The sequence below is a fragment of the Rhinopithecus bieti genome, unplaced genomic scaffold (assembly GCF_001698545.2).
Source record: "Rhinopithecus bieti isolate Rb0 unplaced genomic scaffold, ASM169854v2 scaffold_2554, whole genome shotgun sequence".
Lineage (NCBI taxonomy): Eukaryota > Metazoa > Chordata > Mammalia > Primates > Cercopithecidae > Rhinopithecus > Rhinopithecus bieti.
This window is the reverse complement of record NW_016804196.1, coordinates 2,787,649-2,815,216: the sequence shown is the minus strand read 5'-3', so window position 1 is coordinate 2,815,216 and position 27,568 is coordinate 2,787,649. Positions and strand designations below refer to the sequence as shown.

At 39.8% G+C, this 27,568-nt stretch overlaps 2 protein-coding genes across 6 annotated transcripts in view; both read right to left on the bottom strand.

Moving 5' to 3' along the window:
* TNFRSF11A (TNF receptor superfamily member 11a) overlaps positions 1–4,275 on the bottom strand; it is a 62,558-nt gene extending 58,283 nt beyond the window's left edge. Inside the window, exons 1-2 of the mRNA XM_017867120.1 lie at positions 3,891–4,275; positions 3,679–3,791 (exon numbers count right to left, since the gene is read on the bottom strand). Coding sequence (XP_017722609.1) covers positions 3,679–3,791; positions 3,891–4,275 — 498 coding nt within the window. The remainder of the gene's footprint in view (positions 1–3,678; positions 3,792–3,890) is intronic.
* A 21,386-nt stretch (positions 4,276–25,661) lies between these two features.
* The window catches only part of RELCH (RAB11 binding and LisH domain, coiled-coil and HEAT repeat containing), a 121,429-nt gene continuing 119,522 nt past the window's right edge, over positions 25,662–27,568 (bottom strand). For 3 of the 5 annotated variants that reach the window (XM_017867142.1, XM_017867144.1, XM_017867145.1), the window contains one exon: positions 25,670–27,366. In XM_017867142.1, the coding sequence (XP_017722631.1) occupies positions 27,246–27,366 (121 nt within the window). In that variant the 3' untranslated portion in view covers positions 25,670–27,245. Of the gene's footprint in view, positions 27,367–27,568 lie in introns of all 5 variants that reach the window. The other 2 variants (XR_001884515.1, XM_017867143.1) reach the window with 2 other exon arrangements.

Below are 27,568 nucleotides of genomic sequence, written 5' to 3'. Positions count from 1 at the left end.
TTTTTTTTCCATGAACTTCAAAAATAGGAAAATACAATGGGGGAAATTTTAATACTGACATGGCAGATGGAGTCCATACTACCCCTTCTTAAAACAACACTCTTTGCAGAGGAGGCCCTGGTTTGGAACTCCCCTTTTCATGTCCTCATAAAACACTGATTTATTGACTTCCAAAGGCACATTTTTATTGTTTCAGTTTTCCTGGTGTAAGAAGTTCTGGTAGATAACTGAAAAAGCAAGCTATTTCCTTATCAACACACAGAGTATGTTCTTATTACAGGTTTGCCATTTTAGGGGGAAGTGGTAGAAAGGAAATAACAGGGGAGGCAATTGAAATATTTATCAGCAAAATGAACTGCAAGCCCACAGATCTGTGTCTATGCTCTCCAAACAAGGCATTACTGCTTATATCCATGTCTCCCCTCTCAGATGGGACGGGGGGCAGGAGGAACGGTGGTACAGAGCACCCACCCACCCTACGACCCAGAGCCGCACCCTGGGGATTTCTTCGGAGGGGTCTCCCCATGGGCGCTCTAGGGCCCTGTGGCCTGTTTCTGATTAGCTGAATTTACCACCTCAGTAAGGGCCATCCAAGAGTTATCTCAAAACTATAAAAGTTCAATGCCCAATTTGTTTGGTGGGGTTTCCTGAAATAGGTGATTTGTGCTATCTGTAAGGTCATAAAATATATGTTTTTTTTTTTTTCCTCCTGTAAAGATTCCTTTAGGTGTAAACCACTCACACCATCCTCCCAACATAGGGAGCTTTCTTCCCACCTCCTAGAATCATTTCTTCGCTGACCTCTGGTTTCCCACACATCTTTCCAAGACCACTTGGGAAACCTCTTCATCCCGAAGACCTTAGGGATTCCTCCAGCGGTCCTCCCTCCCTCCCTGTCTCCTTCCCTCTGCCACCCTCTATACTTACCATATGCTACCCTCTTATCATCACAGCTTTTCCCATCTGGCGCTTTCCACTAGACTGTGACCCATGCTCCTTCCCCTTGTTCCTCATTAGCACAGTGTTTTACACCACCAATGTCTGTTGCCTCGCATATGCACACACCTGCTCTTGCATCTTATAACCCCAGATAAACATGACCATGTACAATCCATAACCTTAATGAAAACAGTGTGCATCTATATTTTGTTGCTTGGAATAAACAGCAGGAGTAGCTACACAAAAATTCAAAATGTTTTTATCTGTAGGCAAATACTTTTATTCTATCTGAAAAAGAATTCTTTCACAAATACAAGCAAGCAGAGATATAATCATATAAATGTTTTAAAGAGCAAAACTTGTAGCCTTTTGGGTAAGTCTGAACCTATTTAATATAATATAAATGAAACTAAATACAATCCCTACAGATAAGGCACTTTCTGGAAGCCATTTCTGCCAACTATTTTGCAAAACCAATTTCCCCACTAAGCAGTTCCTGCAGCTTTGCCTGGTGTTTGATCATTAACATCCTCAATGAACTGTCAATGTCATTCCTAAATTTTGAGCTAATAGAATAGGCTGGCCAATGAAGCATTCATTGAATACAGAGAGTGCTTTTTCCTAGATAACCACAGTATCTCTAGGAAATATTATTTTAAGGCTGCATCTAGTCTCATCTTTGGAAGAAAATGCATTTCTACTGGGAAGGTTGGGCACCAAGTAAAATAAGCAGAAAAGCATTCCAATGCCACTTGATGGTGAAGGAGTTCAGGAAATGCCACCCCAAAATATGCCACTATGGTGTGCTGATTATTTTGAACTGAGGGCAGATGGTAGTGGCCACAGGCAGAGGTTTCTCTGAACTCTGCTCAAACAAAGATCCTCCAAAAGGAACTCAAATGTCTCGAAACTCTGCCGTGGGAATCTTCTCACCCAAAGAAGATTCTCACCCAGAGAAAATTAACTCAGATTACAGGAGAGGAGAGCGGAGGCTGAAACCAGCCCACACAGACTCTCATCTATTCTCCCAAGGGACTGGTCAGAGACCATTTTTATTGCCTGAGAATCTTGTATGTGCCTGACAAGATGTCCTTTACTCACCATATACTTCCTCCCCAAACCCTCCCAAAACCTGTTTCCCAGCACCCTGCAGAAGCCCCTATGGATGCTATAATGAGCTTCAATCATCTGACCATTCCTCAAATCTCTTATTTTGTAGGAGTCCTGAGCCTATGAATGTAATCAAGCACAGTTTTTCTCCTGTTAATCTGTCTTATGTCAATTGAATTCGTAGCCCAGCCAAGGAATTCATAAGGTTCCTAGAAGGTTCGCTCCCCTAGAATTGGAACTGACCAATGCAAAAGTTTAGATACATTTCTAAACATGCATAATGAAAGGGGTTTTAAAGGGAGAAAGAGGGGAAACAGCACTTGTTGAAAGGTCTCCCTGAAAAATAAACTTATTTTGATAGCATTTGTTGTTCATATTAGAACCGAACGCCTTTTATGCACATATGAATGTATGTCATTTTGCAACAGCAGTGAGAGATAACTTTGCAACTGCGTGGTCAGGCAGGTTTTTCTTAGGTGGCTAGCTGTTCGCGGAAACCCTGGTCCTTTGGTTCAAATAAGGTAGCACCCCGTTTAACCTGTTGAACACTTAATTAAGCAACACCTGAAGTGCTTAAAATGAAAAAATCCTTTAGATTTTTCCGTCTCCGTTTCCCTCAACCATACTGACAGACCCATACAATCGAGACTGAATCTTCCTTAGAATCTTTTGCTTCAGCCTTCACTGCGTCCCCATTATTTCTGTCAAGGCTTTCCCCCTCTCTTCTCACCCAAACACGGTTTTCCACGCGCCCCTCACCACGCCTCTCCGGGTTCCGCGCAGGGTTGCGGAGGGACGGCAGCAGCCTAAGCTAGTGTTAACAGAGGGGAAATCTGACCCTGCCGAAACCAAGAAAACCACCACTCGCCCTTCCCTGTGAGAGCTTTCAAGTTCGTATCAACGATTTTTAAAGCGTTTGTTGTGCTGGGTGTGCTTCCCTCTGCGGCCCTCCTCTGGGAGGCAGAAAGTCGGTGCCTGGCTGCATTCGCTTACTGACTGTACTGAGAAATCTGTTCTGAGAGCACCGGGAAGCTACTCTGGTCTGCAAGGGGCAAGTCCAGCATCCCCGCAGCGCGCGCGCAGCCTCTCCCCGCCGTGCGGAGACTCCAGGCGAGCGGACAGGGGTGTCCCCAAAGGGGCTCAGGGGAGGCAAAGGCAAGCCCGCAGTTCAGGGACGGAGGGAATCAGGTCTTTTTCCAGGTGGAAAATGCGACGGCGGCCACCTGGGAGGAATCGTATCGGGAACGGTTATCTCCCGCAGGTGCGGTCCCCACGCCGCTGTCTTCCTCAGCACCGCCCGGCGCAGGCGCTTAGTAGGTGCTCAAGAAGTGTTTGGAGAAAACGACAGCATCAAAGCCTGAGACTAAAAGGGGCTTTTGGAAGAGCCCGTTTCAGGTGTTGGGGTCCCGCCAACCTGCTCCTTTTGCGCCCCAGTTTCCCTCCACTTGCCCTTTCCCGCCCTCCGCCGTCCAACTCTGGAAGCGCCTCCCCAGCATCCCACGGCCTCCGCTCCCCAAAACTCCGGCTCCTCTCGGAATGCGGAGGAGCCAGGATGCCGCCGGTCCCGGCCCTTCCCGGGTCCGAGGAGGCATCGGGCCGCGGGGCCGGGCAGGCGCCGGCGCTCCTTACCTGCAGCCGGGCGAGCAGCGCGCAGAGGCAGCAGCAGGCAGCGCGGACAGCGGGTGGCGCCGCCGGGCGCGGCCAGGGCCATGGCGCGGGGGGAAGGCTGGCGGCGCCGCGGCCTTAGCGGCCTCTGTGCCCAGCGGGGCGTTGCTGCTGTGGGCCTGGGTGGTCCCGCCCCCGTGCCCCGCCCCGCACCTGTCCCCGCGCCGCCCTCCTGCGCCCCCCTCCGGCCGGGCCCGGCCGTGCCAGCCAGGTGGTGCCGGAGCTCCCTTGCCGCGCGGTGGGACGTGAGCCCCAGGTGGGAGAGGGTCCCCGGACGTGTTCGCCGCTCCCGGTGCCTCCGTGGTCCGGTCCCCGCCCCGGGCCCGGGTGCTCGGGCTGCCCACAGGTTGGCGGGAGACCGGTTCTGCGTTGCCTTTCACGGCACTGGCTCCTGCCTTGCCGCACCCCAGGCCTGTGGGCCCCGCCTCCCGGGAAGGAATGGGGGCATCGGGGTGGCCCTGCTCCGACCCCGTGCGCCCACCCTTCCAGGCCCGGCCTTCCAAAAGTGGATGCGCCACCGTCGAGAATGAACGGGAGGAGGATCCTTCCTGGAGATTTCATCGACTGCTGTTAAGGCATCAGCACAATACACCATCCGCCAAGCTTCGTAAAAGACTCCTGTTCTTTGCTTCAAAATTTTGGGGCCAGCAGCCACTATCTCTTATTCTCCTCCAGATCCTCTGCCTCCGCCCCTCACCCGCCCTGCACCCACCAAATTCCAGAATGGCACCAGGCTCCACCAGCCTTTAGGTGTCCCCCAGCCCCCATCAACACAGGGGCCCTTTCGAATATAGATTGGCCAGATGTCTGGCGCACAGTGTTACCTAAATACTGAGGTCCGTTCTTCTGGTGCAGTAAGGCCAAGCCATCCGCACCAAGGTTTGCAGTGAGAGAAAAGAGGGCGCTTATCGGCAGAACGCCAAGCAAGGAGAACGGGGCAGCTCTTGCTTAAATCCTGATCTTCGGTTGTCTTGCAAGTAAGGATTTTTAAACGCAGGGTTAATTTCAAGAAAGCGGAAGTTACAGGGAAAATCATAATACACGGAGGTTGCACACTGGTTTGGTCTAACAAGCTGGGATATCTTGAAAATCTTTAAAGTGAGGGTGCTTATAGGTTATACATTCAAAGATTTTCTGACTTGCCATCAGTGAAGGAAGAGAAGCTTTGTTAAATATTAGGGGTCAGCAAAAAAGAATGTTAGCTCTGGCTCCTGGGTGTGACTTCCTCCTGGCCCTTCAGGAAAAAATTTTGAAGAAAGAATGGTGGTCGGTTCAGTCCTCATTTCCCCCTTGTCTGAGGTCTGCATGCCGGTGGATCTGTTTTGGTGGGGGCCTGGGTTTCTCAGAAACAACTCAGGGGCATATGTTAACATGTTATCTTTAGTTTCTATAGGGAATCTAACTTCCTTGGTTATTGTTTTAAGCTACAATTACCTTCTTGCTTATCAAGTTGCTTATTTACTTCTTAGAGCTAGCTAGGTACCTGGAATTTCCCTTGAAGGAACTCAAGATTTTCCTTTATTTCCATGCTTAGGGGTGCTCCACAGGCTCCTAAGATGGGTTCCTGCTCCATCTCCATAGCACCCTATTGTTTTTGTCTGTCATTACTTGCTTAGGATTGTGTCTTTCCTCACATTCTAGGTTGATGTTGGATCCATATGTATAATCCCTCCTTTGTATCATGTATTAGTCTGTTTCCATGCTGCTGATAAAGACATACCCAAGACTGGGCAATTTACCAAAGAAAGAGGTTTAATGGACTTACGGTTCCACGTGGCTGGGGAGGCCTCACAATCATGGTGAGCAAGTCATATCTAACATGGATAGCAGCAGGCAAAGAGAGAGCTTGTGCAAGGAAACTCCGGTTTTTAAAACCATCAGATCTCATGAGACTTACTCATTTCACAAGAACAGCACGGGAAAAGACCTGCAACCATGATTGCAGGTCCCTCCCACAACACATGGGAATTCAAGATGAGATTTGGGGTGGGGACAGAGCCAAACTGTATCATAAGGTAACTGTTTATATGAAGATACTTGTCCCATGTCAATAGAATATAACCTTTTTTGAATTCCTAGATTGCCAGAACTATTCACTTGCCTTACTTTTAGCCCAGCACATGGTATATCTTGGTCAAAATTCCATGTGCACTTGAAAAAGCTACGTATTTTGCTGTTGTCAGTAAATAATTTTATGAGTGTCAATTAGGTCAAATAGGTTGAAATACCTGTACTGATTTTCTGTTACTTGTTCTGAGAAAAAGTGTGGAAATTTCCAACAATAACTGGATTTGTCTATTTTTCCTTTTATTTCTGTCAGTTTTTTCATATTCTTAAAGCTCTACTTAGAGGTATAAACATTTAGAATTATTATGTCTTCCTGATGAATTGAGACTTTTATCATTGTTATGTGTCTTCCTTGATTGGTAGTAAAATCACATTCTCATGTCCATTTTTATATTAATTATATAGCCATTTCACCTTTCTTATGAATAGCATTTATATGATATATCTCTTTCTATCTTTTTACTTTTAATTTGTCTATATCATTTAAAGTGACAGCATACAATTGGTTTTTTTTCCCCTTTTACCCATTTTGACAATCTCTGCCTTTTGATTGGAGTGTTTAGATTGTTCACATTTAATGCGATTATAGATATGGTGAAGTTTAAGTCTACCATTGTGCTATTTTTCTATTTTTTTATCCATTTTTCTATTTGTTCCTTTTTTCCCCTCTTTTCCTACTTTCTTTCGGTTTGAGCATTTTTAGGATTCTGTTTTCTCTTCATGTTAGTTTATTTTATATGCATCCTTGTTTTATTATTTTGGTGGCAGCTCTGGGTTTACAATGCACATCTATAATTTATGACAGTCTACCTTCAGATAAAATTCTGCCACTTTCTCCCTCCCTCCCTTTGTGCTATTGTAGTCATACTACTTGGCTGACTTTTAAATTCCCTACTGTACAGCCTAATTGGTGCACCGCTCAGTTGCTTTTGTGCTTTTCAGAAAGTGATCTGGCAGTGTTGATTTTAAAAATTAGAAATGGCAAATATCATTTGATGAAGCAATTCTGTATCTGGGAATCAAACGTATCAATACATAAAGAAAGAGACAAAAGGATGTTTAGTATAGCATTTTGTAAAACTACAAAAGAAAAGAAAAAAATGTGAATATCTGTTAATATACAAATGGTGGAAAGTATCATTGCCCATCATAGTTTTGAATATAATGCAGCTACTTAAGAACATTATGTAGTTTTGGAAAGATGTTCATGATTATTAAGTAAAAGAAGTAAGTTACAGAGCAATATCATCCCATGTATGTAAAGAACCGTAAACATGATTTTATCTATATAAGAAAGAAAGTTTCTAGAAAGGATAATAGGGAACACTAAGAGCATATTCACACTTAAAAATCTACTTCATCCTCACAACAGGCATGCGAAGTACACTATTATTACTCCCATTTTACAAATGAGGATACTGAAGCACAGTGAAAATAAAAACTTACCTGGAGTCACTTGCCAATAAGAGGCAGAGCTGTGATTCCAATCCTGGTTCTCTGACTCAGGAGTGGGAGTCTTTCCTCACTAAGCACCTCATTTTTAACATCAGGTGAGTGGCAGAAGGAAAAGGAGAAACTCACACTTTTAATTTTGATGTTTCTAAACTATTTACACTGAGGAAAATGCACTTTTGCATTTTTAACTGGCAGTTGTGTAAACTTGGTAAGTAGATGTTAAAACTCTAAATGAGGTAAGTACAGGAGCAGTCACAAGCACAGACAAAATAATACTGAATTATCTAGCATGTCGCCATCTTCAACGAGGAGCCAGGTTTTCTGGAAAAAGCATGGTTAGGAAAGCTAGATGAGATTACGATTTTGCTAACAGGAACTGCCTTGTGGGAGAAGGTACTTTCACTGTGGCACTTCATGAAAAATACCAAGCCTTACTCCTGGCACGCTTCCAACATTACCCCCTTCTATTTTCTAAGAAGAGTAGGGGACTTAAAACTTCTGCTTGGAAAGCCCCAGAGGTGAGTGTGCTGATTTTGGAAGCGCTTTTGAACAGCAGAATGCCTATGGTAACACATTAAATCCACTAAGAATTTAAAACTTTTTAAAATTAAATTACTCTTAAAGATATCTCTACAGAACTATTGCTCAAATAATTCAAATATTTTGTAAATATTAATGTGTAATACAATATGATAATAAAATCCAATAAAATAGGCTTGAGGATGTTATCTTTCCTATACATAGAGCATTATTATGAGAAACATGGAAGTAATTGATCTCAAATACTGTTTTTCTATATTCACTGAAGAATAAACACATTCTAGCTAAGGTGATTGTTCTCATTTGCAAAAACTAGTTTCAATGTTGTTTGTGATTTTAAAAAACAACATTTGGCCAGGTATGGTGGCCCACGCCTGTGACCCCAGCACTTGGGAGGCCAAGGTGGGTGGATCACTTGAGGTCAGGAGTTGGAGACCAGCCTGGCCAATATGGTGCAACTCCGTCTCTACTAAAAATACAAAAATTAGCCAGACGTGGTAGTGCATGCCTGTAATCGCAGCTACTCAGAAGACTGAGGCACAAAAATTGCTTGCACCCAGGAGTCGGAGGTTGCAGTGAGCCGAGAGTGTGCCACTGCATTCCAGCCTGGGCAACAGAATGAGACTGTGTCTCAACACACACACACACACACACACACACACACACACACACACACACACACACACACAGAGTTATAAGCACATATTCAATTAAATTTTGGTTATGTGTAACAAATGTAAAAATACGTTTTAAACAATAGCTGCTTTAATATTTATTAAAGCTAAATGCTTTCCATTTCCATTCAGCTGACAATGAACTTTCTTATTTGTCTCTGGGGAAAAAAGAGCACATTATACCTATTCAGGAATCACAGATTGATATGAAAACTCTTCTACATGGATAGTGTGCACCTCATGCTGGAAATCCCCACTTCTCAATTCTGCACGAACACTTTGGTTTTCAGAATTTAAAAGTAAAATAAAATGTAGCCATAATTTGTGTGTCTAGTGGATGACTTGCAAGGATTATCTTACATTTTAACAGGTCTTCATTTAAGCACCAGAAAACATAGGCACAATCTTGTTAATGAAATGCTTATCAATCTCAGCAAGAATAAGAATTAATCAGTTTATGTATCTTTTTTCATGTGATGCTATATAAATAGTTGCTGTTACTGGATGTAGAGCTAGAGAGAATGCATAAAAGACATAATTACGCAAATGTAAGACTTTACGAATCTTTCATATAGTGAAAACTTATTAATGAATAAAAATGTTTTTATTGCCTACCTGTAATTTTTGTTTTGGATGGAGTCTCACTTTTGTCTCCAAGGCTGGAGTGCAGTGGCGTGATCTTGGCGCACTGCAACCTCCACCTCCTGCATTCAAGCAATTCTCTTGCCTCATCCTCCCCCTCCTGCGTTCAAGTGATTCTCCTGCCACAGCCTCTCAGGTAAGCTGGGACTACAGGCACGCACCACCACACCCAGCTAATTTTTTGTATTTTTAGTAGAGACAGAGTTTCACCATGTTGGCCAGGATGGTCTTGATCTCTTAACCTCGTGATCTGCCTGCCTCCACCTCCCAAAGTGATGGGATTACAGGCGTGAGCCACTGTGCCAGGCCTTTTTTTTTTTTTTTGAGATGCAGTCTCGCTGTTATCTCCCAGGCTGGAGTGCAATGGCGCGATCTCAGCTCACTGCAACCTCCACCTCCTGGGTTCGAGTGATTCTCCTGCCTCAGCCTCTGAGTAGCTGGGATTACAGGTGTGCGCCACCATGCCCAGCTAATTTTTATATTTTTAGTAGAGATTGGGTTTTACCATGTTGGCCAGGCTGGTCTCAAATTCCTGACCTCCAGTGATCTGCCTGTCTCGGCCTCCCAAAGTGCTGGGATTACAAGCTTGATTACTGCACCCAGCAACCACCCTGTAATGTTTTGTTCTTCCTCTCATATCTTCTGGTAGTAAGAAATTTTTTTTTTTTTAAAAAAGGGTAAACCAATGATAAATTAGTGTTGACTCAGAGATTAATCAAGGTGCAATACTATCCCATAATAATACCCAAACATAACATGAAAACTTTTAAACTGTGTACATGACACCTGTCTTGCCTCACTTTGGTAGACAATAATTTCTTTAGTTGTGCAGATTTGGTATTCAAAATACATGAATTTCTAAACTGTATGACGAATATTAGTAGTTATCACATACTTTTTGGGTTTTTTGTTACAGATAAAGTAGTGTCTAGAGGAAACAGGGACATAATTTGCATCTCCTTTGTTTCCTTTTTTTTTTTTTTTAACTCTATCTTATGCCACATTTGAAGGACGTGGCTGTACGCACCTTATCCATGAACAGAAGCACAGGCGTTATCCTATAGGCTGACGGCAAAGTTCTACCTTCAGACTGGTCAGGTTCAGACTGTCCTTAATAGGCAACTGATGCTGCTATTTAGGTTAAGATAGAATTGTTTTTTAAAATAATTTTTTTATTAGAAGTATAACACACAGTGTAAAGCTTGCTGAATCATCAGAAAATGAAAACATACATATAGCCAGCAGTCAAATTACAAAGTAGAACATGACCAGCACCCCCAAAACCCATTTATGCTCACTTGAGTCAGTATCCTTCATCCTTGTAGATTAAATTATAATATCATGAATTAGTTTTGTCTGCTTGAACTTCATAAAGTCTATGCTGTAGTATGTAGTATTGTGCATATGGCTTTTATTTAATATTTTATGAGATTCATTCCTGTTACTACTGGATAGTGTTGCACTGGATGAGTGTATCACAATGTATTCTTCATTTTGCTGATGAAGGAGATTAAGATTATTTACAGTTGGCCGGGCGCGGTGGCTCAAGCCTGTAATCCCAGCACTTTGGGAGGCCGAGACGGGCGGATCACGAGGTCAGGAGATCAAGACCATCCTGGCTAACATGGTGAAACCCCGTCTCTACTAAAATACAAAAAACTAGCCGGGCGACCTGGCGGGCGCCTGTAGTCCCAGCTACTAGGGAGGCTGAGGCAGGAGAATGGCGTGAACCCGGGAGGCGGAGCTTGCAGTGAGCTGAGATCCGGCCACTGCACTCCAGCCTGGGCGACAGAGCGAGACTCCGTCTCAAAAAAAAAAAAAAAAAGATTATTTACAGTTTGGGGCTATCATGAATAATGCTGTGAGCATTTATGGATGTCTTTTGGTGAATATATGTATGCATTTTTGTGGAAATGCATGTTTTGCTAGGTCATAAGGAGGCTTAGTTCAATTTTAGTAGGTACTGCCAATTTTCCAATGTGGTTGTACAAATTCCACTCCCACTAGAAATGTCTGAAGAGTTGTACCTGCTCCACATCCTGGTCAACATCTGATATTATCGGACTTTTAAAGTTTGCCTTCTCTAAGTAAGTGTAGAATATTATTATTTCATTTTAATGATACATCATTATAAATGATGCATCATTGTAATAATGTAACATTACATCTTTTGATGTATCATTAGTATCATTTTATTTCCTGTGTCTTTTCATATATTTATTGGCCACTGGGTTATCCTCTTCTATGAAGTGTTGATTCAAGTCTTTTGCCCATTTTTCTGTTGGGTTCTTGTCCTCCTTATGAATTTGTGGGAATTCTTTGTATAATAAGGATATGATTTCTTTGTTGGTTGTATGTATTACAAATATATTCTCCTGCTCTGTGGATTTTCTTTTTAATCTTTTTTTTTTCTCTTTTTTTTTTCCTTTTTAGAGACAGGGTCTCGTTCAATTGCCCAGGCTGGAGTGCAGTGGTGCGATCATGGCTCACTGCAACCTCAAACATCTGGGCTCAAATGATCCTTCCACACCAGCCTCCTAACTGGGACCATAGGTGTATGCTACCACACCTGACTAATTCTAAAATCTTTTGGAGACAGAAGTCTTACAATGTTGCCCAGGCTGGTCTCAAACTCCTGGGCTCAAGCAATCCTCCCACCTTGGCCTCCCGAAGTGCTGGCATTATAGGCGTGAGCCACCTTGCCTAGCCTTTATCTGTAGATTCTAAAAAGATACTTTTGTATACACAACTGTGTTGTGTGTAAATAACAACAGTCTCATTTCTCCTTTTCCAATTCCTGTAGCTTTTATTTCTTTCCCTTGCCTTGTCGTACTGAACAAGGTCTTTAGGACAAAGTTGAATAAAAGTGGTGACAGCAAGTATCCTTGACTCATTCCTAATTCTGTATTTTACTCTGAATTATGATGTTTGCAATAGGTAGTTTTTTGTAGCTAATAATCCTTATATCAAAGTAAGGAAGTTTCTATTGTTAGTTTACTGAGGTTTTTTTTTATAGATTTTGAATTTTATCAAGTGTTTTTACTGCATTTATTGAGATGATCATATTTGTTCAGTTAATATGGTGATTTTGAATGTTAAATCAACCTTGAATATCTTGAAAAAATTCAACATAGTAAAGTTGTTTTATTCTTTTTGGACATTGTTGGATTCAGATTGCTAATATTTAGTTTAGGAGTTTTTATATCTGTGTTCATGAGATTGGCCTGTTACTTTCCTTCTGAATTGGATCTTGTTGGGTTTTGAAGTGAGGGATTTGCTGGCCAGGACTGTGGAATATATGGAATGCTTTGAAAGTGTGTACAAGAATGGTACTATTTCTTTCCTTAAATACTTGGTAGAATTCACTAATGAAGCTATCTGAGCATTGTTTTTTCTTTGTGGCATGGTTTAAAATTACAAATTCAATTTCTTTACTAGATATAGAACTACTCAGATTTTACATTTCTCCTTGTATTCTGGTAAGTAGTTTTCCTTTTTTGTAAAAGTAGGAATATTTTCAAAATATAATATCCATTCCATCTAAACTTTCAAATGTATAAAGTTATTCATAATAGCTTCATATTATATTTTGAATATATTGGGGTTTGTAGGTTTTGTTTTTCATCTTTCATATTGGTAATTTATGCCTTTTCTTTTTCTTGCTAAGTCTTGGTAGGCTTAATTAATTTTATTAGTTTAGCTGGAATAAAATACTTAGTTTTGTTGATCTGTACTGTGTGTTTGAGGTTTTTATTTCACTAATATCTAATCTGTACTGCTTCTTTATTTCAGCTTACTTTGCTGTTTTCAAACTTCTTGAAATGAACATTAGATACTTGATCTTTTTGTAATTTTTTTATTTTTTGAGACGGAGTCTAGCTCTCTTGCCAAGCTGGAGTTCAGTGGCGCGGTCTTGGCTCACTGCAACCTCCACCTCCCAGGTTCAAGCGATTCTCCTGGCTCAGCCTCCCGAGTAGCTGGGATTACAGGCATGTGCCACCACATCTGGCTAATTTTTTAGTATTTTTAGTAGAGATGGGGTTTCACAATGTTGGTCAGGCTGGTCTTGAACTCCTGATCTCAGGTGATCCAACCACCTCAGCCTCCCAAAATGCTGGGATTATAATTGATCTTAAGCCTTTCTTCTTTTTGCATCTATGTATTTAAAGCAGTATGTCCATTTCTCTCTAAGCATGACTTTAGCTCAGTATCATCTCACAAGTTTGATATTTTTATTATTTAATAAATAAGTTTTCTAGCTTCCATTGTCATTTCTTCCTTAACTTGTGGTTTATTTTAGAAGTACATTGCTTATATTTCCAACATTTGGTATTTTCTAGTAGCTTTTTTGTTATTGATTTATAACTTAATTCCACTGTGGTCACAAAACATATTCAGTAGGCTTATGAGATGACTGGAAGCTCCACACAGATTTTCATCCTCCCCTCAAATCAGCAACCGACCCCAGGGGAAATATTGAGTTCATGTCTCCGGCCTCCCTTTAACTACAGGGTCTTAGACCTACAAGTCCTTCCTTCCTGGAGAGCTCTTCAGCATCTTTTAACCTATTTTTCATATTTTGTCCAGATTTTCTAGTTGTGCTCAGCAGGAAGGTTAACTTGAAAGAAACAAATTTGCCACAGTTGAAAGTGAAATTCTGATATAAAATAATATCAAATAATCTATAAAGGAAAATTATCAGGCCGGGCCTGGGGTCTCACGCCTGTAATCCCAGCACTTTGAGAGGCTGAAGCTGGAGGATCACTTGAGGCCAGGAGTTTGAGACCAGCCTAGGCAATATCATGAGATCGTCTCTACAAAAAATTAGCTGAGCATGGCGGTGCATGCCTGTAGTCCCAGCTACTCAGGAGGCTGACTTGGGAAGATCACTTGAGCCTAGGAGTTTCAGACTGCAGTGAGCTATGATTGCACTACTGCACTCCAGCCTGGGCAACAGAGTGAGACACTGTCTCTTAAAGAAAAAAAAAAAAAAAAAAAAAGAGAGTAGAGAAAGAAAAGGAAAATCATATTTTTTGGTTCAGAGGGCTTCCTATTGAGTTGTTGCTTTTTGAAAAAAATGATTGTGATAGGTGACCAGTAACACTCTCAAACCTTTCAGGCTAAAATTAGTGCCTTAATGTACTGGAGCAGTACTGGAGCAGGGGTGAGCAAACTATAGCCTGTGGGCCAAATCTGGCCCATCACCTGTTTCTGTAAATCAAGTTTTATTGGAACATAGCTATGCCCATTTGTTTACTTACCACCATATCTGGTTGTTTCTGCACTACAGCGACAGAGCTGAATAATTTTATAGCCAACAAAGCTCAAAATATTTACCATCTGGCACTTTATGGAAATAGTTTTTCTACCCAACAGTTCTATAGCATGCATACAATTTTGAAGCTGAAATGGTCATTTGTCATTATGGTGGAACAAGCACACAGTTTGTCTGGTGGCAAATATGGTTCCACCCATTGTTTTGGCCTTCTTCTTCATGCAGTGATTGGGGGTGCAACTACAAATATTGATTTGGAATAAGGATTCTATCCTATATCTCTTTGGGAAAGCATCTCAGCTCTATTTACATCCTAAGGCAGGCTACCTAACATTAGTTTCCTCACTGAAAAATGGGGAAAAATAATACTTATCTAGTAGAGTTAGTATAAGGATTAAAGATAATGTATAAATATGTCAAGTGCCCAACAACCATACGCTCAGTAACGCTACATGTTACTAATGCAATAAATAGTAAATATTGCTACCTTAGGTTCTCTTTAAGTGTACTTCTATACAGTGGGTGGTGGCATTCTTTTCAAATTAGATTGAATATCATGACTAGGTTCCTAAAGGTTCACAAGAAAATGTCAACCTCCTCAAAAAATAGAGAAGTGCCTTTAGATTTCAATACACACAGAACATCTGTATTCCTCGTTTCTTGACAAATAATATATTCTTAAACTGTATCATCCAACTCCTTTTAAGAATTTGGTTGTAGGAAATAACATTCATAAAAATATCCTCAATGTCCCATCTGATCAGTGTCTCCCAGTGTACACCTAGAAAACTTCTTTGTTGAAATATTAGTGAAGGAGACATTAAAAAAGAAGTTCTTTGGTAAAATAGAGAAAGGCTATATTAAAGTTAAATCCTTTTTTTCTTTTTTGGCTGAGAAGAAATTCTCACAATCTTGAATGTGCTGATGTGCATTTTAGAAAAGAAAGGGCTAGGCCAGGAGTGGTGGCTTTTGCCTGTAATCTCAGTAGTTTGGGAGGCTGAAGCAGGTGATCACTTGAGGCCAGGAGTTCAAGACTAGCCTGATCTACATGGCAAAACCCTGTCTTTACTAAAAATACAAAAAATTAGCCAGGCATCGTGGCACCTGCCTGTAGTCCCAGCTACTAGGAAGGCTGAGGCACAAGAAGTCTTCCACCTGGGAGACGGAGGTTGCAGTGAACCAAGATCGCCCCACTGAACTCCAGCCTGGGCAACAGAGCAAGACTCTATCAAAAAAAAAAAAAAAAAAAAAAAAAAAAAAACCAAGAAAGAAAGAGAGAGAAAAGAAAGAAAGAAAGAGAGAGAGAGAGACAGACAGACAGAAAGAAGGAAGGAAAGAAAGAAAGAAAGAAAGAAAGAAAGAAAAGAAAAGAAAAGAAAAGAAAAGAAAAGAAAAGAAAAGAAAAGAAAAGAAAAGAAAAGAAAAGAAAAGAAAAGAAAAGAAGAAAGAGCGAGCGGGCCAGAGCATGAAGCATTTCCCAAACTTATTTGACCATGAGATACGCATCTACATTTTGGCTTGAATCAAATGATCAGAGAGCAATGTCCTTGGGCTATTGGTCTTGATCACTTCTGGATTTCCTTTCCTGAATTCAGCTTTGGTATTCTTCATTTATAATGAGGGACACTGTAGGAAATGATTGTTTAAAGCTCACTATAGAAATTATACAGCTATTGTTGAGGAAGAAGCCCATTACATTTCATGAGGACTCGTGGGAGAGATTTCTCTTGGGCTTCAGTACCAGGGAAGCTTGCCAGAAGATAAGCCCTACTCACTGTCAAGAACTGTGAAGGGTCTGAGATTTTACCCTTACTTGCAAGCTAACAAGTTGGCCTGTTTCATGGATGTTGGCAGACAACACAAGGCTCCTGGGTCAGAGACAAAAGACAGTTTGTTACTTAGAGCAATCATAGTAACCAGACTAGTTAGCATTTTCTTCAGCTTCCTGAACTCTAGTCCTACAGGGCAATGCAAAGAGGGTCATGTGATGCCTGAACATGCATTATAGGAGAGGAACTATGAGCTTAGGGAACCTGAGTCTTTAATAATAGGCAGTAAGCTTGCCTGACCTTTGCCCCAGGAGACATTATTATACTGTATAGAAAACAAATTTGTTCTTGGCTCTGGAGTAAGATGCGATCTCTGTCTTCTAAGGCTGTTTGCTATACAAGCATCCTTAAAGAGAGAGTCTACAACTAAGATAGTTAATGCTTCTGCATGTAAGACCTGCAAAAACTAGACATCTATGGAGAATATTCTCCCAATATCTCATACAGAAAGATCCCAATTAGCTTATTTCACTTCTTTTTTGTTTGTTTTTTGGAGACACGTTCTCACTCTGTTGCTGCAGTAGTGTGATCATGGCTCAAGGCAGCCTTGACCTTTGGGGCTCATGCAATCCTCCTGCTTCAGCTTCCCGACTACCTGGGACTACAGGCACGTGCCACCATGCCTGGCTAATTTTTGTATTTTTTGTAGAGATGGGGTTTTGTCATTTTGCCCAGGCTGGTCTTAAACTCCTGAGCGCAAGTAATCTGCCAGTCTTGGCCTCCCAAAGTGTTAGGATTACAGGCATAAGCTACTGTGCTTAGCCTTATTTCACCTTTAAATATGAATGAATAACCAAAAGTGACCAGATGTTTGAGGAAATGTCCATTACAAAAGAGAAAATGATGAATACATAGAACAATAACACTGAAGGAAACAGATAAGTAATAAGCTAGAAAATAAAAAATAATCTTAATTAATATCCTCAAGGAGATTAAAGCAGTTTTTGCATCCTTGAAACAAAAACAGATTGCTAAGAGAGAGTACCAGAGAACACACTAGAGCTCTTGGAATAAACATAAATGCCAAAAGAAAAAAAAAAGAAAACAACACAAGAGTTGAAAGATAAAGCCTAGGAAGTATTCCAGAAAGTAGAACAACTGAGAGAAGTAGAAAATATGGAAGAAAAGGCCAGGTGTGGTGGCTCACGCCTATAATCCCAGCACTTTGGGAGGCCAAGGAGGGAGGATCACCTGAGGTCAGGAGTTTGAGACCAGCCTGGCCAACATGGTGAAATCCCTATCTCTACTAAATACAAAAAATTAGCAGAGTGTGGTGGTGCGTACCTGTAATCCCAGCTACTTGGGAGGCTGAGGCAGGAGAATTGCTTGAACCCATGAGGCAGAGGTTGCAGTGAGCAGAGATTACACTACTGCAATCCAGCCTAGGCAACAAGAGTGAAACTCCGTCTCAAAAAAAAGAAAGTATGGAAGAAAAAAGGGTTCTCAAAAATGTCTTTATCTTAGGGCCTATAGGTAGAATAGCTTTATTTGCTTTTCATTTTTACTTCCAAAGGAAGTATCCTTCCAGTTCACTTTACTTGCGTATTCTCACTAGAACATATTTTTTGGCTTTATTGAGACCCACTCATCATAATTTTTCCCTCGACATTTACCCCAATATCTCATTTTCCCCATACCGGTTTAGATTCTATGGCCAATCACTATAATCTTTCCTTTGCAAACACCTTTAATGCCTGTGTCCTTGCTCTTCATCTTACACACCTGGAAAACCCCAGCCCTGATTATACTTTATTCTCTGCATCTGCTCCAGAATGGCTGATCCTGGCTCAAGAAAAGTAAAAACAATGTACCAACTGGCTTCTCATTAAATTCGTAATTACTGTTTTCAAATGGGCTCTCAAAATTCCTCGGCAATCCTATAGTTCCCTCTATAATCTACTTGGCCATTCTTGAAGACAATCATTACTACCTTCCTTCTTCTCAAACCTCCAATACTTCCCATATACAGCCACGCTAATGTCTTTGCTTCATACGTCACTGAGAAAATGGAAGGAATCAGATGGAAACCCCCTAATCTTCCCACCACTAAATCTACCAATTACCTGCAAGTCTATCTATTCTCCGCTTTCTCTCATTATATTGGAAGCCAGTCCTCCACTTGTGCTCCGAAGCTCACCCTGCTTGCCTTCTCAAGGATTCCACTGTTATTGCCCATCGCTGCTGCCGCATCACCACGCTCTCCTACTTTACCAGCGTATTCTCATCAGTGCACGAACATGATTTAATTGCCCCCATTACAGAACAAAACTAAGCAAACCCTCTCTTGACCCTTCTAGCTACCAGTACTTCTACTCCTCTTCAAAGCAAAGAATTTTTTTTTTTTTTTTTTGAGATGGAGTCTTGCTCTGTCACCAAGGCTGGAGTGTAGTGGCGCGATCTTGGCTCACTGCAACCTCTGCCTCCCGGGTTCAAGCGATTCTCATGCCTCAGCCTCCCAAGTAGCTGGGACTACAGGCACCCTCCACGGAGCCTGGCTAATTTTTGTATAGTTAGTAGAGACAGGGTTTCACCCTGAGACAGGCTGGTCTCAAACTCCTGACCTCAGGTGATCCTCCCACCTTGGCCTCCCAAAGTGCTGGGATTACAGGTGTGAGCCACTATGCTTGGCCCAAGGCAAAATTTCTTGAAAGAGCTGTTATCTCTACTCTTTTTCCTTAACTCATTCCAATCAGGCTATTTCCACCAATCTACTGAAACTAGTACTGAAGTCATCAGTGACTTTCATCTTCTGATGGGTCTCAGATCCTTCCCATCTTGACTGATAGTGGCAACTGATAGAGCTAATTGGCCCCTTTGCTGTAATGCTCCCCTCTTTGCTTCCATGATGCCACTCTCTCCTGGTTTCCCTCCTACCTGATTGTTTACTCCTTTCGACTCCTTCAGTAGTTCCCCTTGCTCTGCTTAATCCCCAAGTATGTGAGTGTCTCAGTGTTGATTTGAATCCTCTTCTCCACTGTTACTCTCTCCCCAGGCCATCTCACCTAGTTCCATGGGTTTATCAAAATACTGATGACTCCATAATCTTCAGTCCTGACCTCTCTTGAGATCTAGATTTGGCTAACTTCTTACTTGACATTTCCACAGGCAACTCCCAGACATCTTAAAGTTAATACATCTAAGACAAAATTGTTCTTTACTTCACTTTGTAACTACTGTCATCACCTATTATGTATTGTTATTCATGCCAAAAATCTAGGTGACATCTTTGGTTTTTCCTTTTCCTTCACTCTTCATATCCAATCTATCATGCCAATTCTACTTTCACAGTATATCTCAAATCTGTCCTATTCCTTCCACTTTCGTGTAAGCCATCATCTCTTGCCTGGACTACTGTATTCGCTTCTGCCTTCAGCCTCTACTCTTGACCTTCTGCAACACATTCTTTTATAGCATAAGTATATCTAGCCATGATATGAACTGGATCAATCATTTCACTACTTGAACTATTCAAAGGCTTCCCTTTCTAACTTCTAACCATACTGTATGGTTATGATCCAGCTACATGTCTCTCTCCAATCTCATGTTCTGACACTGTCTCACTCTAGCCATATTGTTTTTTTTCTCCAGTTTCTTGAACACAGCACATTTTTTCATCTTGTAGTCTATGCACACACTGCTTTTTCCCCCCTCTTCTTAATTTCACATGGTTAAAGCTTATTCTTCCTAGTTATCAAGTAAAATGTCACCTCAGCAAAGCCTTCCAAGGTAAACCATAATCACCTTAATTAGAGTAAATCCTCCTTAGTCCTTCTCTCTCAACCTATTTGTTTTCTTGCCTGCTTGCAAGCTCTGTAAGTAGGCTCTGCGTTGGTCTTATTCCCTCTATCCCTATGCCTAGCATAAAATAGGTACTCCATAAACATATGGTGAATGATGAATTACTTGACCATCTTTAGAAAAAAAAAATGGCTTCTCTGCATTTACAAATCCCTTGGTAAACTTGGTGAGGCTTGTTGATCAGGGGTACTGCCAGAGAGCCAGATATGAATATAAGCTCAGCCTAGCTTTTTAGGCCACACATAGATGGTACACTCTTTATCTGCACTCTTATTTAGCCCACACTTTCTACCTCAGAGATAAACAAGGACATTATGAGAAACAGTCAAATACTTGCCAAGGTCAAGATGCACAATACTACACCAGCCTCCTGACCAATATGTAATAGCTCTATTGAAAGAACATTGGATTAGTTTGACATGTGGTCTTAGCAAACTCAAGTATGAGTTTGGGGGACTTTGGAGGATGTCTAATTATGCTCACAAACCATCCTTTTAATCTAGTTGACAAACTTGCATGGAATTGGTATCAAGTTCAATAATTCATTAATTCAAAGTTTGTTGAGTACCTAGCATATAAAAGGCATTCTTTAAGTACTGTAAAGACACGGGTTGAAATGAATATACATCATTTCCTCTCACAGAGATGAGACCAGTGAGAAAAAGAGACCAAAACAAAACAAGAAAATGAGTACTGGTAAGAGTAATCATAAAAAAGAAAATCCAAGGTGATATGAGGGAATTACAGGGGGTTACTTTAGACTGGGTGGTCAGAAAAGGCCCACCTGAAGAACTTATTTAGAGTGAAAATCAAATGGTAATCCATATTTCGTAAAATCTATTGGCTTCTCATTTTTGAAAATCACATTTGCCCAGCTCTAGTCTTCAGTCACCTCTCCATGATTTCTTGAGGATAATAATCACAAGGCCGTAAGGGTTTGAGTAGTATAGCAAAGAAAACAAAATGGTCTCCACATTTGATATATAGCATTTATCCCCTAAGAGCTGAACACATTTATAACTTTAGCAAGAAACCTAGATTATAACTTTTTTCATTATTGGTCAATGGTTAACTGAAGAGGTTCTTTTTAAAGATAACAGGAGGAGCTATTTATTTTCAAGAAATGTCAATTCTGATTTTCCTTACTAGTATGAAAAGTTTAGTTGCAAGATTAAAGGAATGAGCCAACAAACTCAAACTACATATCAAAGGAAGCCAGTTTCTGTGAGAATCAAATGTACATGAACAGACATGAGTGAAGTTATAAAGGGTAAAATATTTTTCAGAAACCTAAATTAATTATGTAATGGAAAATTTTAAGTTGACTACTCATTTTTATCACAAGTTTTGGTAAATAAAAAAAAACCTTGCTAGTCTTTACTAGGTTAGAAACTCTTAAAAGAGAGGTTAAAGTAGGCAAAAGAAACAATCAAAGTGGTTTCTGCCTTCTACTGCAATTTTTCATCAATTATGCCTGGCGTGGGAACCTATTTACTTACTGGAACATGAGATCTAACAAAAATATGGAGAAGAGCGTTATCAATGTTTATTCATACTTTAGTTATTCAGTGATTTAAAAATTTTAACTCCACCCTGAACTTTTCATAATACTTTTGTCAAGTGAAGAATCATGAGGTTCATAAACTTGGAAACAAGAGCTTCCTTTCTCATAACTGGCGGCAGCCTTCAGGCTGGCCATCCCGCAGGTTGGGAAGCATAGCCTCTGGCAGAAACCAGGAGCAAGCACTTTGAGGGAGGGGTAAAAGGAACAGGAATTGATGTTGACTGGCTTGGCCATATACAACTTCAACAAGCTGTAGGAGGAGTCATGAATATTAATGAAAGGAGAAACATGCACATATAAGCTTCATGTCTCTTTCTGGACAGCATGTTAAAAAAAAATGGCAACATTAACATGACCTGAGGGTGGCATTTTTGACCCTCTGACATCAAAAGGTGAAGCAGAGGACACAAAACCCTCACTGCACATTGTCCTCAAGTGGGCCAAAACTTGTCTGGAGATGGCAGTCAGTTTCCAGAAAGGGATGCATTGTGAAATTAGTGAGTGGTCACACTGAAACTGCAAAGAGGTGGCTGCAAAGAGGGAGGGGGCGTCCAGTAGCAGCCTCAGGCTATTCGCTAAAGGCAATAAAGGAATAAGTTGTTGGTTCTTGTTTTCCAGAGCTGGTTTCTGCATCCTCCTTAGGAAAGAATTCTGGTTAAAGGTTAATAAGGAAGAGGCATACTGAGGTGTGTCTGACCTCCCATCCTGTCATGCTGGTACCTTAGTTTTGAAGGTTTCTCTGGGATCCCCTTGGCCAAGAGGAGTCTGTTCAGTCAGCTGTGGGGCTTAGGATTTTACTTTTATTTCCTACTCCCTTAAGTGCTAAAGCACTTTCAGGTTTATTATTCTATAATTTCCATAAATAAAGTCCTGTGATGAATACAGAACACATTTTCATGATCTTTGGGGGTAAGAAAATAATTTGACAGAAAGGTGACCATGTTTAGAAAATCCATATGAAATATAAATCAGAAAATGATTTACATTATGAAAATATTCACCTTTAAGGTTCATTATTTAATACATGATGGGAAGGCTTATGAACAGAGAAAGCTAAGAATTTAAAGAATTGTCAAGTAATGATCAGAAATGAAGACAAACCATGTATGAAATCATAAAGTCAATGAGAAATTATTAGATTTATATTACTCAGCAATGTATATTTTATAAAGAGATTATCTGTAACATTTCCAGCTTTGTTGAAGATGCATATCCTGAAAATATCTAACGTTTAAAATGCCAACAATTCAAGAAAGGGTTACTTTCCAGGAGGGAAGCAGTTTGTTAAAATTATAAAAAGCATATTACTGTCAACAAACGACACCCTAAAAACATCACTGACAAAGAATTTAATATACATAACACACAACACAAAATGCCAGTTTATAAACTACATATATTTTACTGCATTAAAGTCCCTCCAGAAATCTATTCATGCAATGATCTAACTGAAATAAATATGATGGATTAGTCTGTAATGGAATAAAAGGAATTAGAATAGTAATATAGTTCTCCGTGTAGATACACGGGGGACAGAATTTCCCAGATTATTGAAGCCTCTGGAGAAAAGCAAATAGTTTATATTCCTCATGACACTGAACTGAAGATATTGTTTATATACTATCAAAATAAAATATATTTGTTTTGATGCAGTGTTAAGTTTATATTAACTGTTATGTACTTTATGATTGGTGTGGTCTTACAGAGAACAGGATGTTTTAAGATTTTTTCTTGAACATGCAAAGTAAACCACAAAAAAGACAATCAAAACAGTTTCCTGTTCTTGGTCCCAAAGAGAAAATATGAGTGATGAGATGTGCCACTTAGAGACTGTGATTACAGTGTAGGCTCACACACAAAATGCATACAGAACACATTCTTATGTAGTATGAAAACTGTCTAAAATCCAATTATTTTACCAATATGCAGAAACTTACCTGATACATTATTTTTGATTAGTACTTTGTCTGTATTTTTTTTTTCTTTTTTTTGGAGATGGAGTCTCACTCTGTCGCTCGGGCTAGAGTGCAGTGGCACGATCTCAGCTTGCTGCAACCTCTACTTCCTGGGTTCAACCGATTCTCCTGCCTCAGACTCCAGAGTAGCTGGGATTACAGGTGCATGCCACCATACCCAGCTAATTTTGTATTTTTAGTAGAGACAGGGTTTCACCATGTTGGTCAGGCTGGTCTCGAACTCCTGGCCTCAAGTGATGTTCCCACCTCAGCCTCCCAAACAAAATGGGATTACAGGTGTGAGCCACCATGCCCAGCCAGTCTCTATTTCTTTTTAATGTACTGAAAAAAATAGTATCAAAACCAAGCACACTGTAAAGTTGCAGTAGAACTTTAAAATAGATGTCTACTCACACAAAAGGCTAAATTTATTTTGTAGTTTTCTTACAAGAGAATTAACATCCGACCTTGAAGTTTGAATTTTGTTACCCGGCTAATCAGGAGTATTTCATGAATTAGAATTGCTAATTACAAAGCTTTTTTTATTTGAGATGGAGTCTTGCTCTGTGGACCAGGCTAGCGTGCAGTGGCACAATATCGGCTCACTACAATCTCCACTTCCCAGGTTCAAACGATTCTCCTGTCTCAGCCTCCTGAGGAGCTGGGATTACAGGCCTGGGTCACCATGCCTCGCTAATTTTTGTATTTTTAGAGGTGGGGTTTCACCACGTTGGCCAAGCTGGTCTTGAACTCCTGACCTCAGGTGATTCGCCACCTTGGCCTCCGAAAGTGCTGGGATTACAGACGTGAGCGACGGCATACAGCCCAAAGCTCTTTAAGTGTAACATTGAAGCCCAAAGCTCTTTAAGTGTAACACTGAAGAGCTAAAGTGTAACTTTCTTTAATGTACTGAAAACATTAGTACATTCTTTACATAGAGAATAGTTAAGAAAGTATAACCAGCACAGAATGTTAGCTGTAGTTAGCTACTGCAGTTCAAAGATCAGCAGGGTAGTAACTAGAGAAAGTTATATCCTTGGAGTTCAAACAATGGTCCAAAATAGGTTGTCTTGAAAAATGGGATGATGAAAAGACAATTCAACACATACTGATCTCACCTCCCTAAACTTTAACAGAGACTATTTGAACCAACTTTTAAAAAATAAGAATGTGATAGCACCTTGACTTGAGACCCCCATTAGTATTATAGTGTATAGTAGTTGACATATCCTAAAAGCCATGGATAATGAGGATGGCATGACTTAAATTACTCACAATTTCATTCAGGTTGAAAATCAGTTTGATGTTTAGCAAAATAATCTCTCTAAAGGGATGAATAATGCAAACCAATGAAGGTCATAGACACCTATGTATAGAGATAGATACTGCCATCATTCAAGCACTGTTCTTGGAAGAATTCAGCTAAATTAGTAATTATGGCACTTCTGGATTTCTGAAAAAATTTAATCTCTGGATTACTCTGGAAACACAGGTATAATTTCAAATTAGCTTTTCATTACTTTGCAAACTTAGTTTTTCATTAAGTTGAACACTTAAAAACTTGTACCATAAGTTTACTTCTGTTTAAAAGGAATGAGTATGGGAGTTTTATGCTCTATTTTGGACTCAGTCCAAATCTCAGTCTCAGGGATTAGTGTCTGTCTTGTCTGTAAAGACAATACATATTTTACTAAAACAAACAAACAAAAAACAAAACCACAACGTGAAATCTTAATGATATTAAAATATTTAAGAAAAGAGACTCTCACTTGAAATACACTGTGAATCTTGCCTACTGTTGCCTTTTTAAAAAACATTAGCACTTAAATAAATATATTCACTAATTAATAAAACGTTCACAATAAAATACATTCTATCCATTCACCTGATAACAAACATACACATATTCTGCTATAGTTGGAAGCAAATCAGAGTTTAAACATTATTCTTCCAGTTACTTCTGAAATGTATTAGTTTTATAGCAACATCGTCCCTTTTTAGTAAAAGTAAACCAAAATAGGTAATTTATATAAATTATATTTATAAAATATTGGTATATTTTCATGAATATAGGCTTTTCTCATTTTTTTGCTTAATAGAAAGTATAGTGTTTCAAAACGAAAGTAAAACACATAGCCCAAACCAAAACAAAAACATATGCAAAAACATTTTATTTATAACAGATCAACATTTTTGACATGAAAGGTAGCCACTTTCAGTTTCTCAGGAATGCCTAGAACCCAACAGTTTTCAGAAAGACTACTTGGTTCACAATTATTTCACTGTAGGTAAATGAAATAATTTCAGAATGAACTTTTTAAATGGCTTTGCCTATGGCAAATTGTTTTATAAACTTGAATGTATGGTAAGCTAGCTTTCCCAGGAAATGAATGTAATCCAACTATGTTCCAAATGTATTAAACCAGTTTATACAACAAATATGAGAATCACCTATATGCATCAACTGTGCTAAAACAAGAATTCTTTTTATCAAAATATTCATTTTTCAAAAAGGCCTCACATTAACCCCTCAAACCAATCACCCCCTTCCCATGTCCAGCACTCTTTTCTACTTCAAGTTGTGTGACTGTATAGACAACTGTCAAATTCCAGTGGAACTGTACACCGACTTAAGACTCTATGTAATATACATCAAACACAGGAAGTCACTGACTTTAAGGGACAAGGTGATAACTAACTAGTTATAATTTAGCCAATGTCTTTTTTTATTTTAGAGGGAAAAAAAGTAGCCCCCAAGTGTCCTTAACTTTTCAGTACTTCTCTGTAACACACAGAATGAAAAGGTACTCTCTAAAATTAAAATCATTAGAAAATATCTTAAATAAAATGTTTTACATAAATAAGTGTTAAACTTCAGATTCAAACTATATTTTCTTCTGTATCTCAATTTGGGAAAAATCTCACAATTATTAACTCTTCTCAGTTACATTTATTTTTGAGCATTTAAATCTATTACACACCAGTTTGTAAAATTCACCTTGGTTACATCTCCCCATGCCTGTGTGCTGTCTTTCCTCAGGTAAGTCCATTATATGCATCTAAGTGCTGGGGAGGTTTAAATAGCACTTTAAAAATATTCATGAGAGTTCTGAAATGAAGGTTTCATCTTTAGCTATTTACTGTAGGATTTGTAATTCAAATCATCACAGCATCCTAAAGAAATACTGTGTGAATGGAATGCACACAATTCCTACAGAACACACAAACTGATGTCCAAAAGGCACAGAGTAATGCTGGTGGCTCTTTCTAGTCAGTTAAGAAACAATAAAAAGTCTGCATTATTCTTTCATAATTTAAATACTTAAGTAATCTTCACTTTATTATTTTATAACAATGACTTCAAATTTACATTAAGTACCATTGTAATAGCTTAGTGTATAATACAGATATTTGCGAATATCCCATCCAAAAATTAAAAAAAACTTCCTCACTATATATATATTTATATAAAAATTATTCTGAAAGACAAGAACATAGACAAGGGACTTGGTACAGACCATCAACTCAATTTTCTATCACCACAGTTGTAACTCCAAAATCAACAAATATACAGCAGTAATTAAAAGCAGTGCAAATATCTTTGGAGGTTAGGATATAATTATAATGCAAGAACATAAAACTGAGGAAATAAAAAAGGCAAGTACTTCAAGTACAAGGAACCAGTCGGCTTGAGGTCCATCTTAGTGTTTACTGGGGGCTTCCTTCCTGCTTCTACTTCTTTCTCTGAAACACATTGGCCAACATGGCACCTGATGTTGTCAACTGGCCCATTTTGTTCAAAAACTTGGTCTTTGTATCTTCACTCACTAAGCTTGCAGCAATTGACATTGAGCTAGGAAAGAAAATTTAAAATTCATGTAAAGCAACATAAAAAAATAACAATTTTTCATTTCTTTAGCAGCGTATCATTAACGAACACACTCTGAATTGGCGTCACAAAAGGGAAACTTATATTTATGAAGGGTAGTTTGTATACGCCATCCTAGGTTAGGAGCTTTCACGTTTGTTATCTATAGTAGAGGAAGCAGTACGTG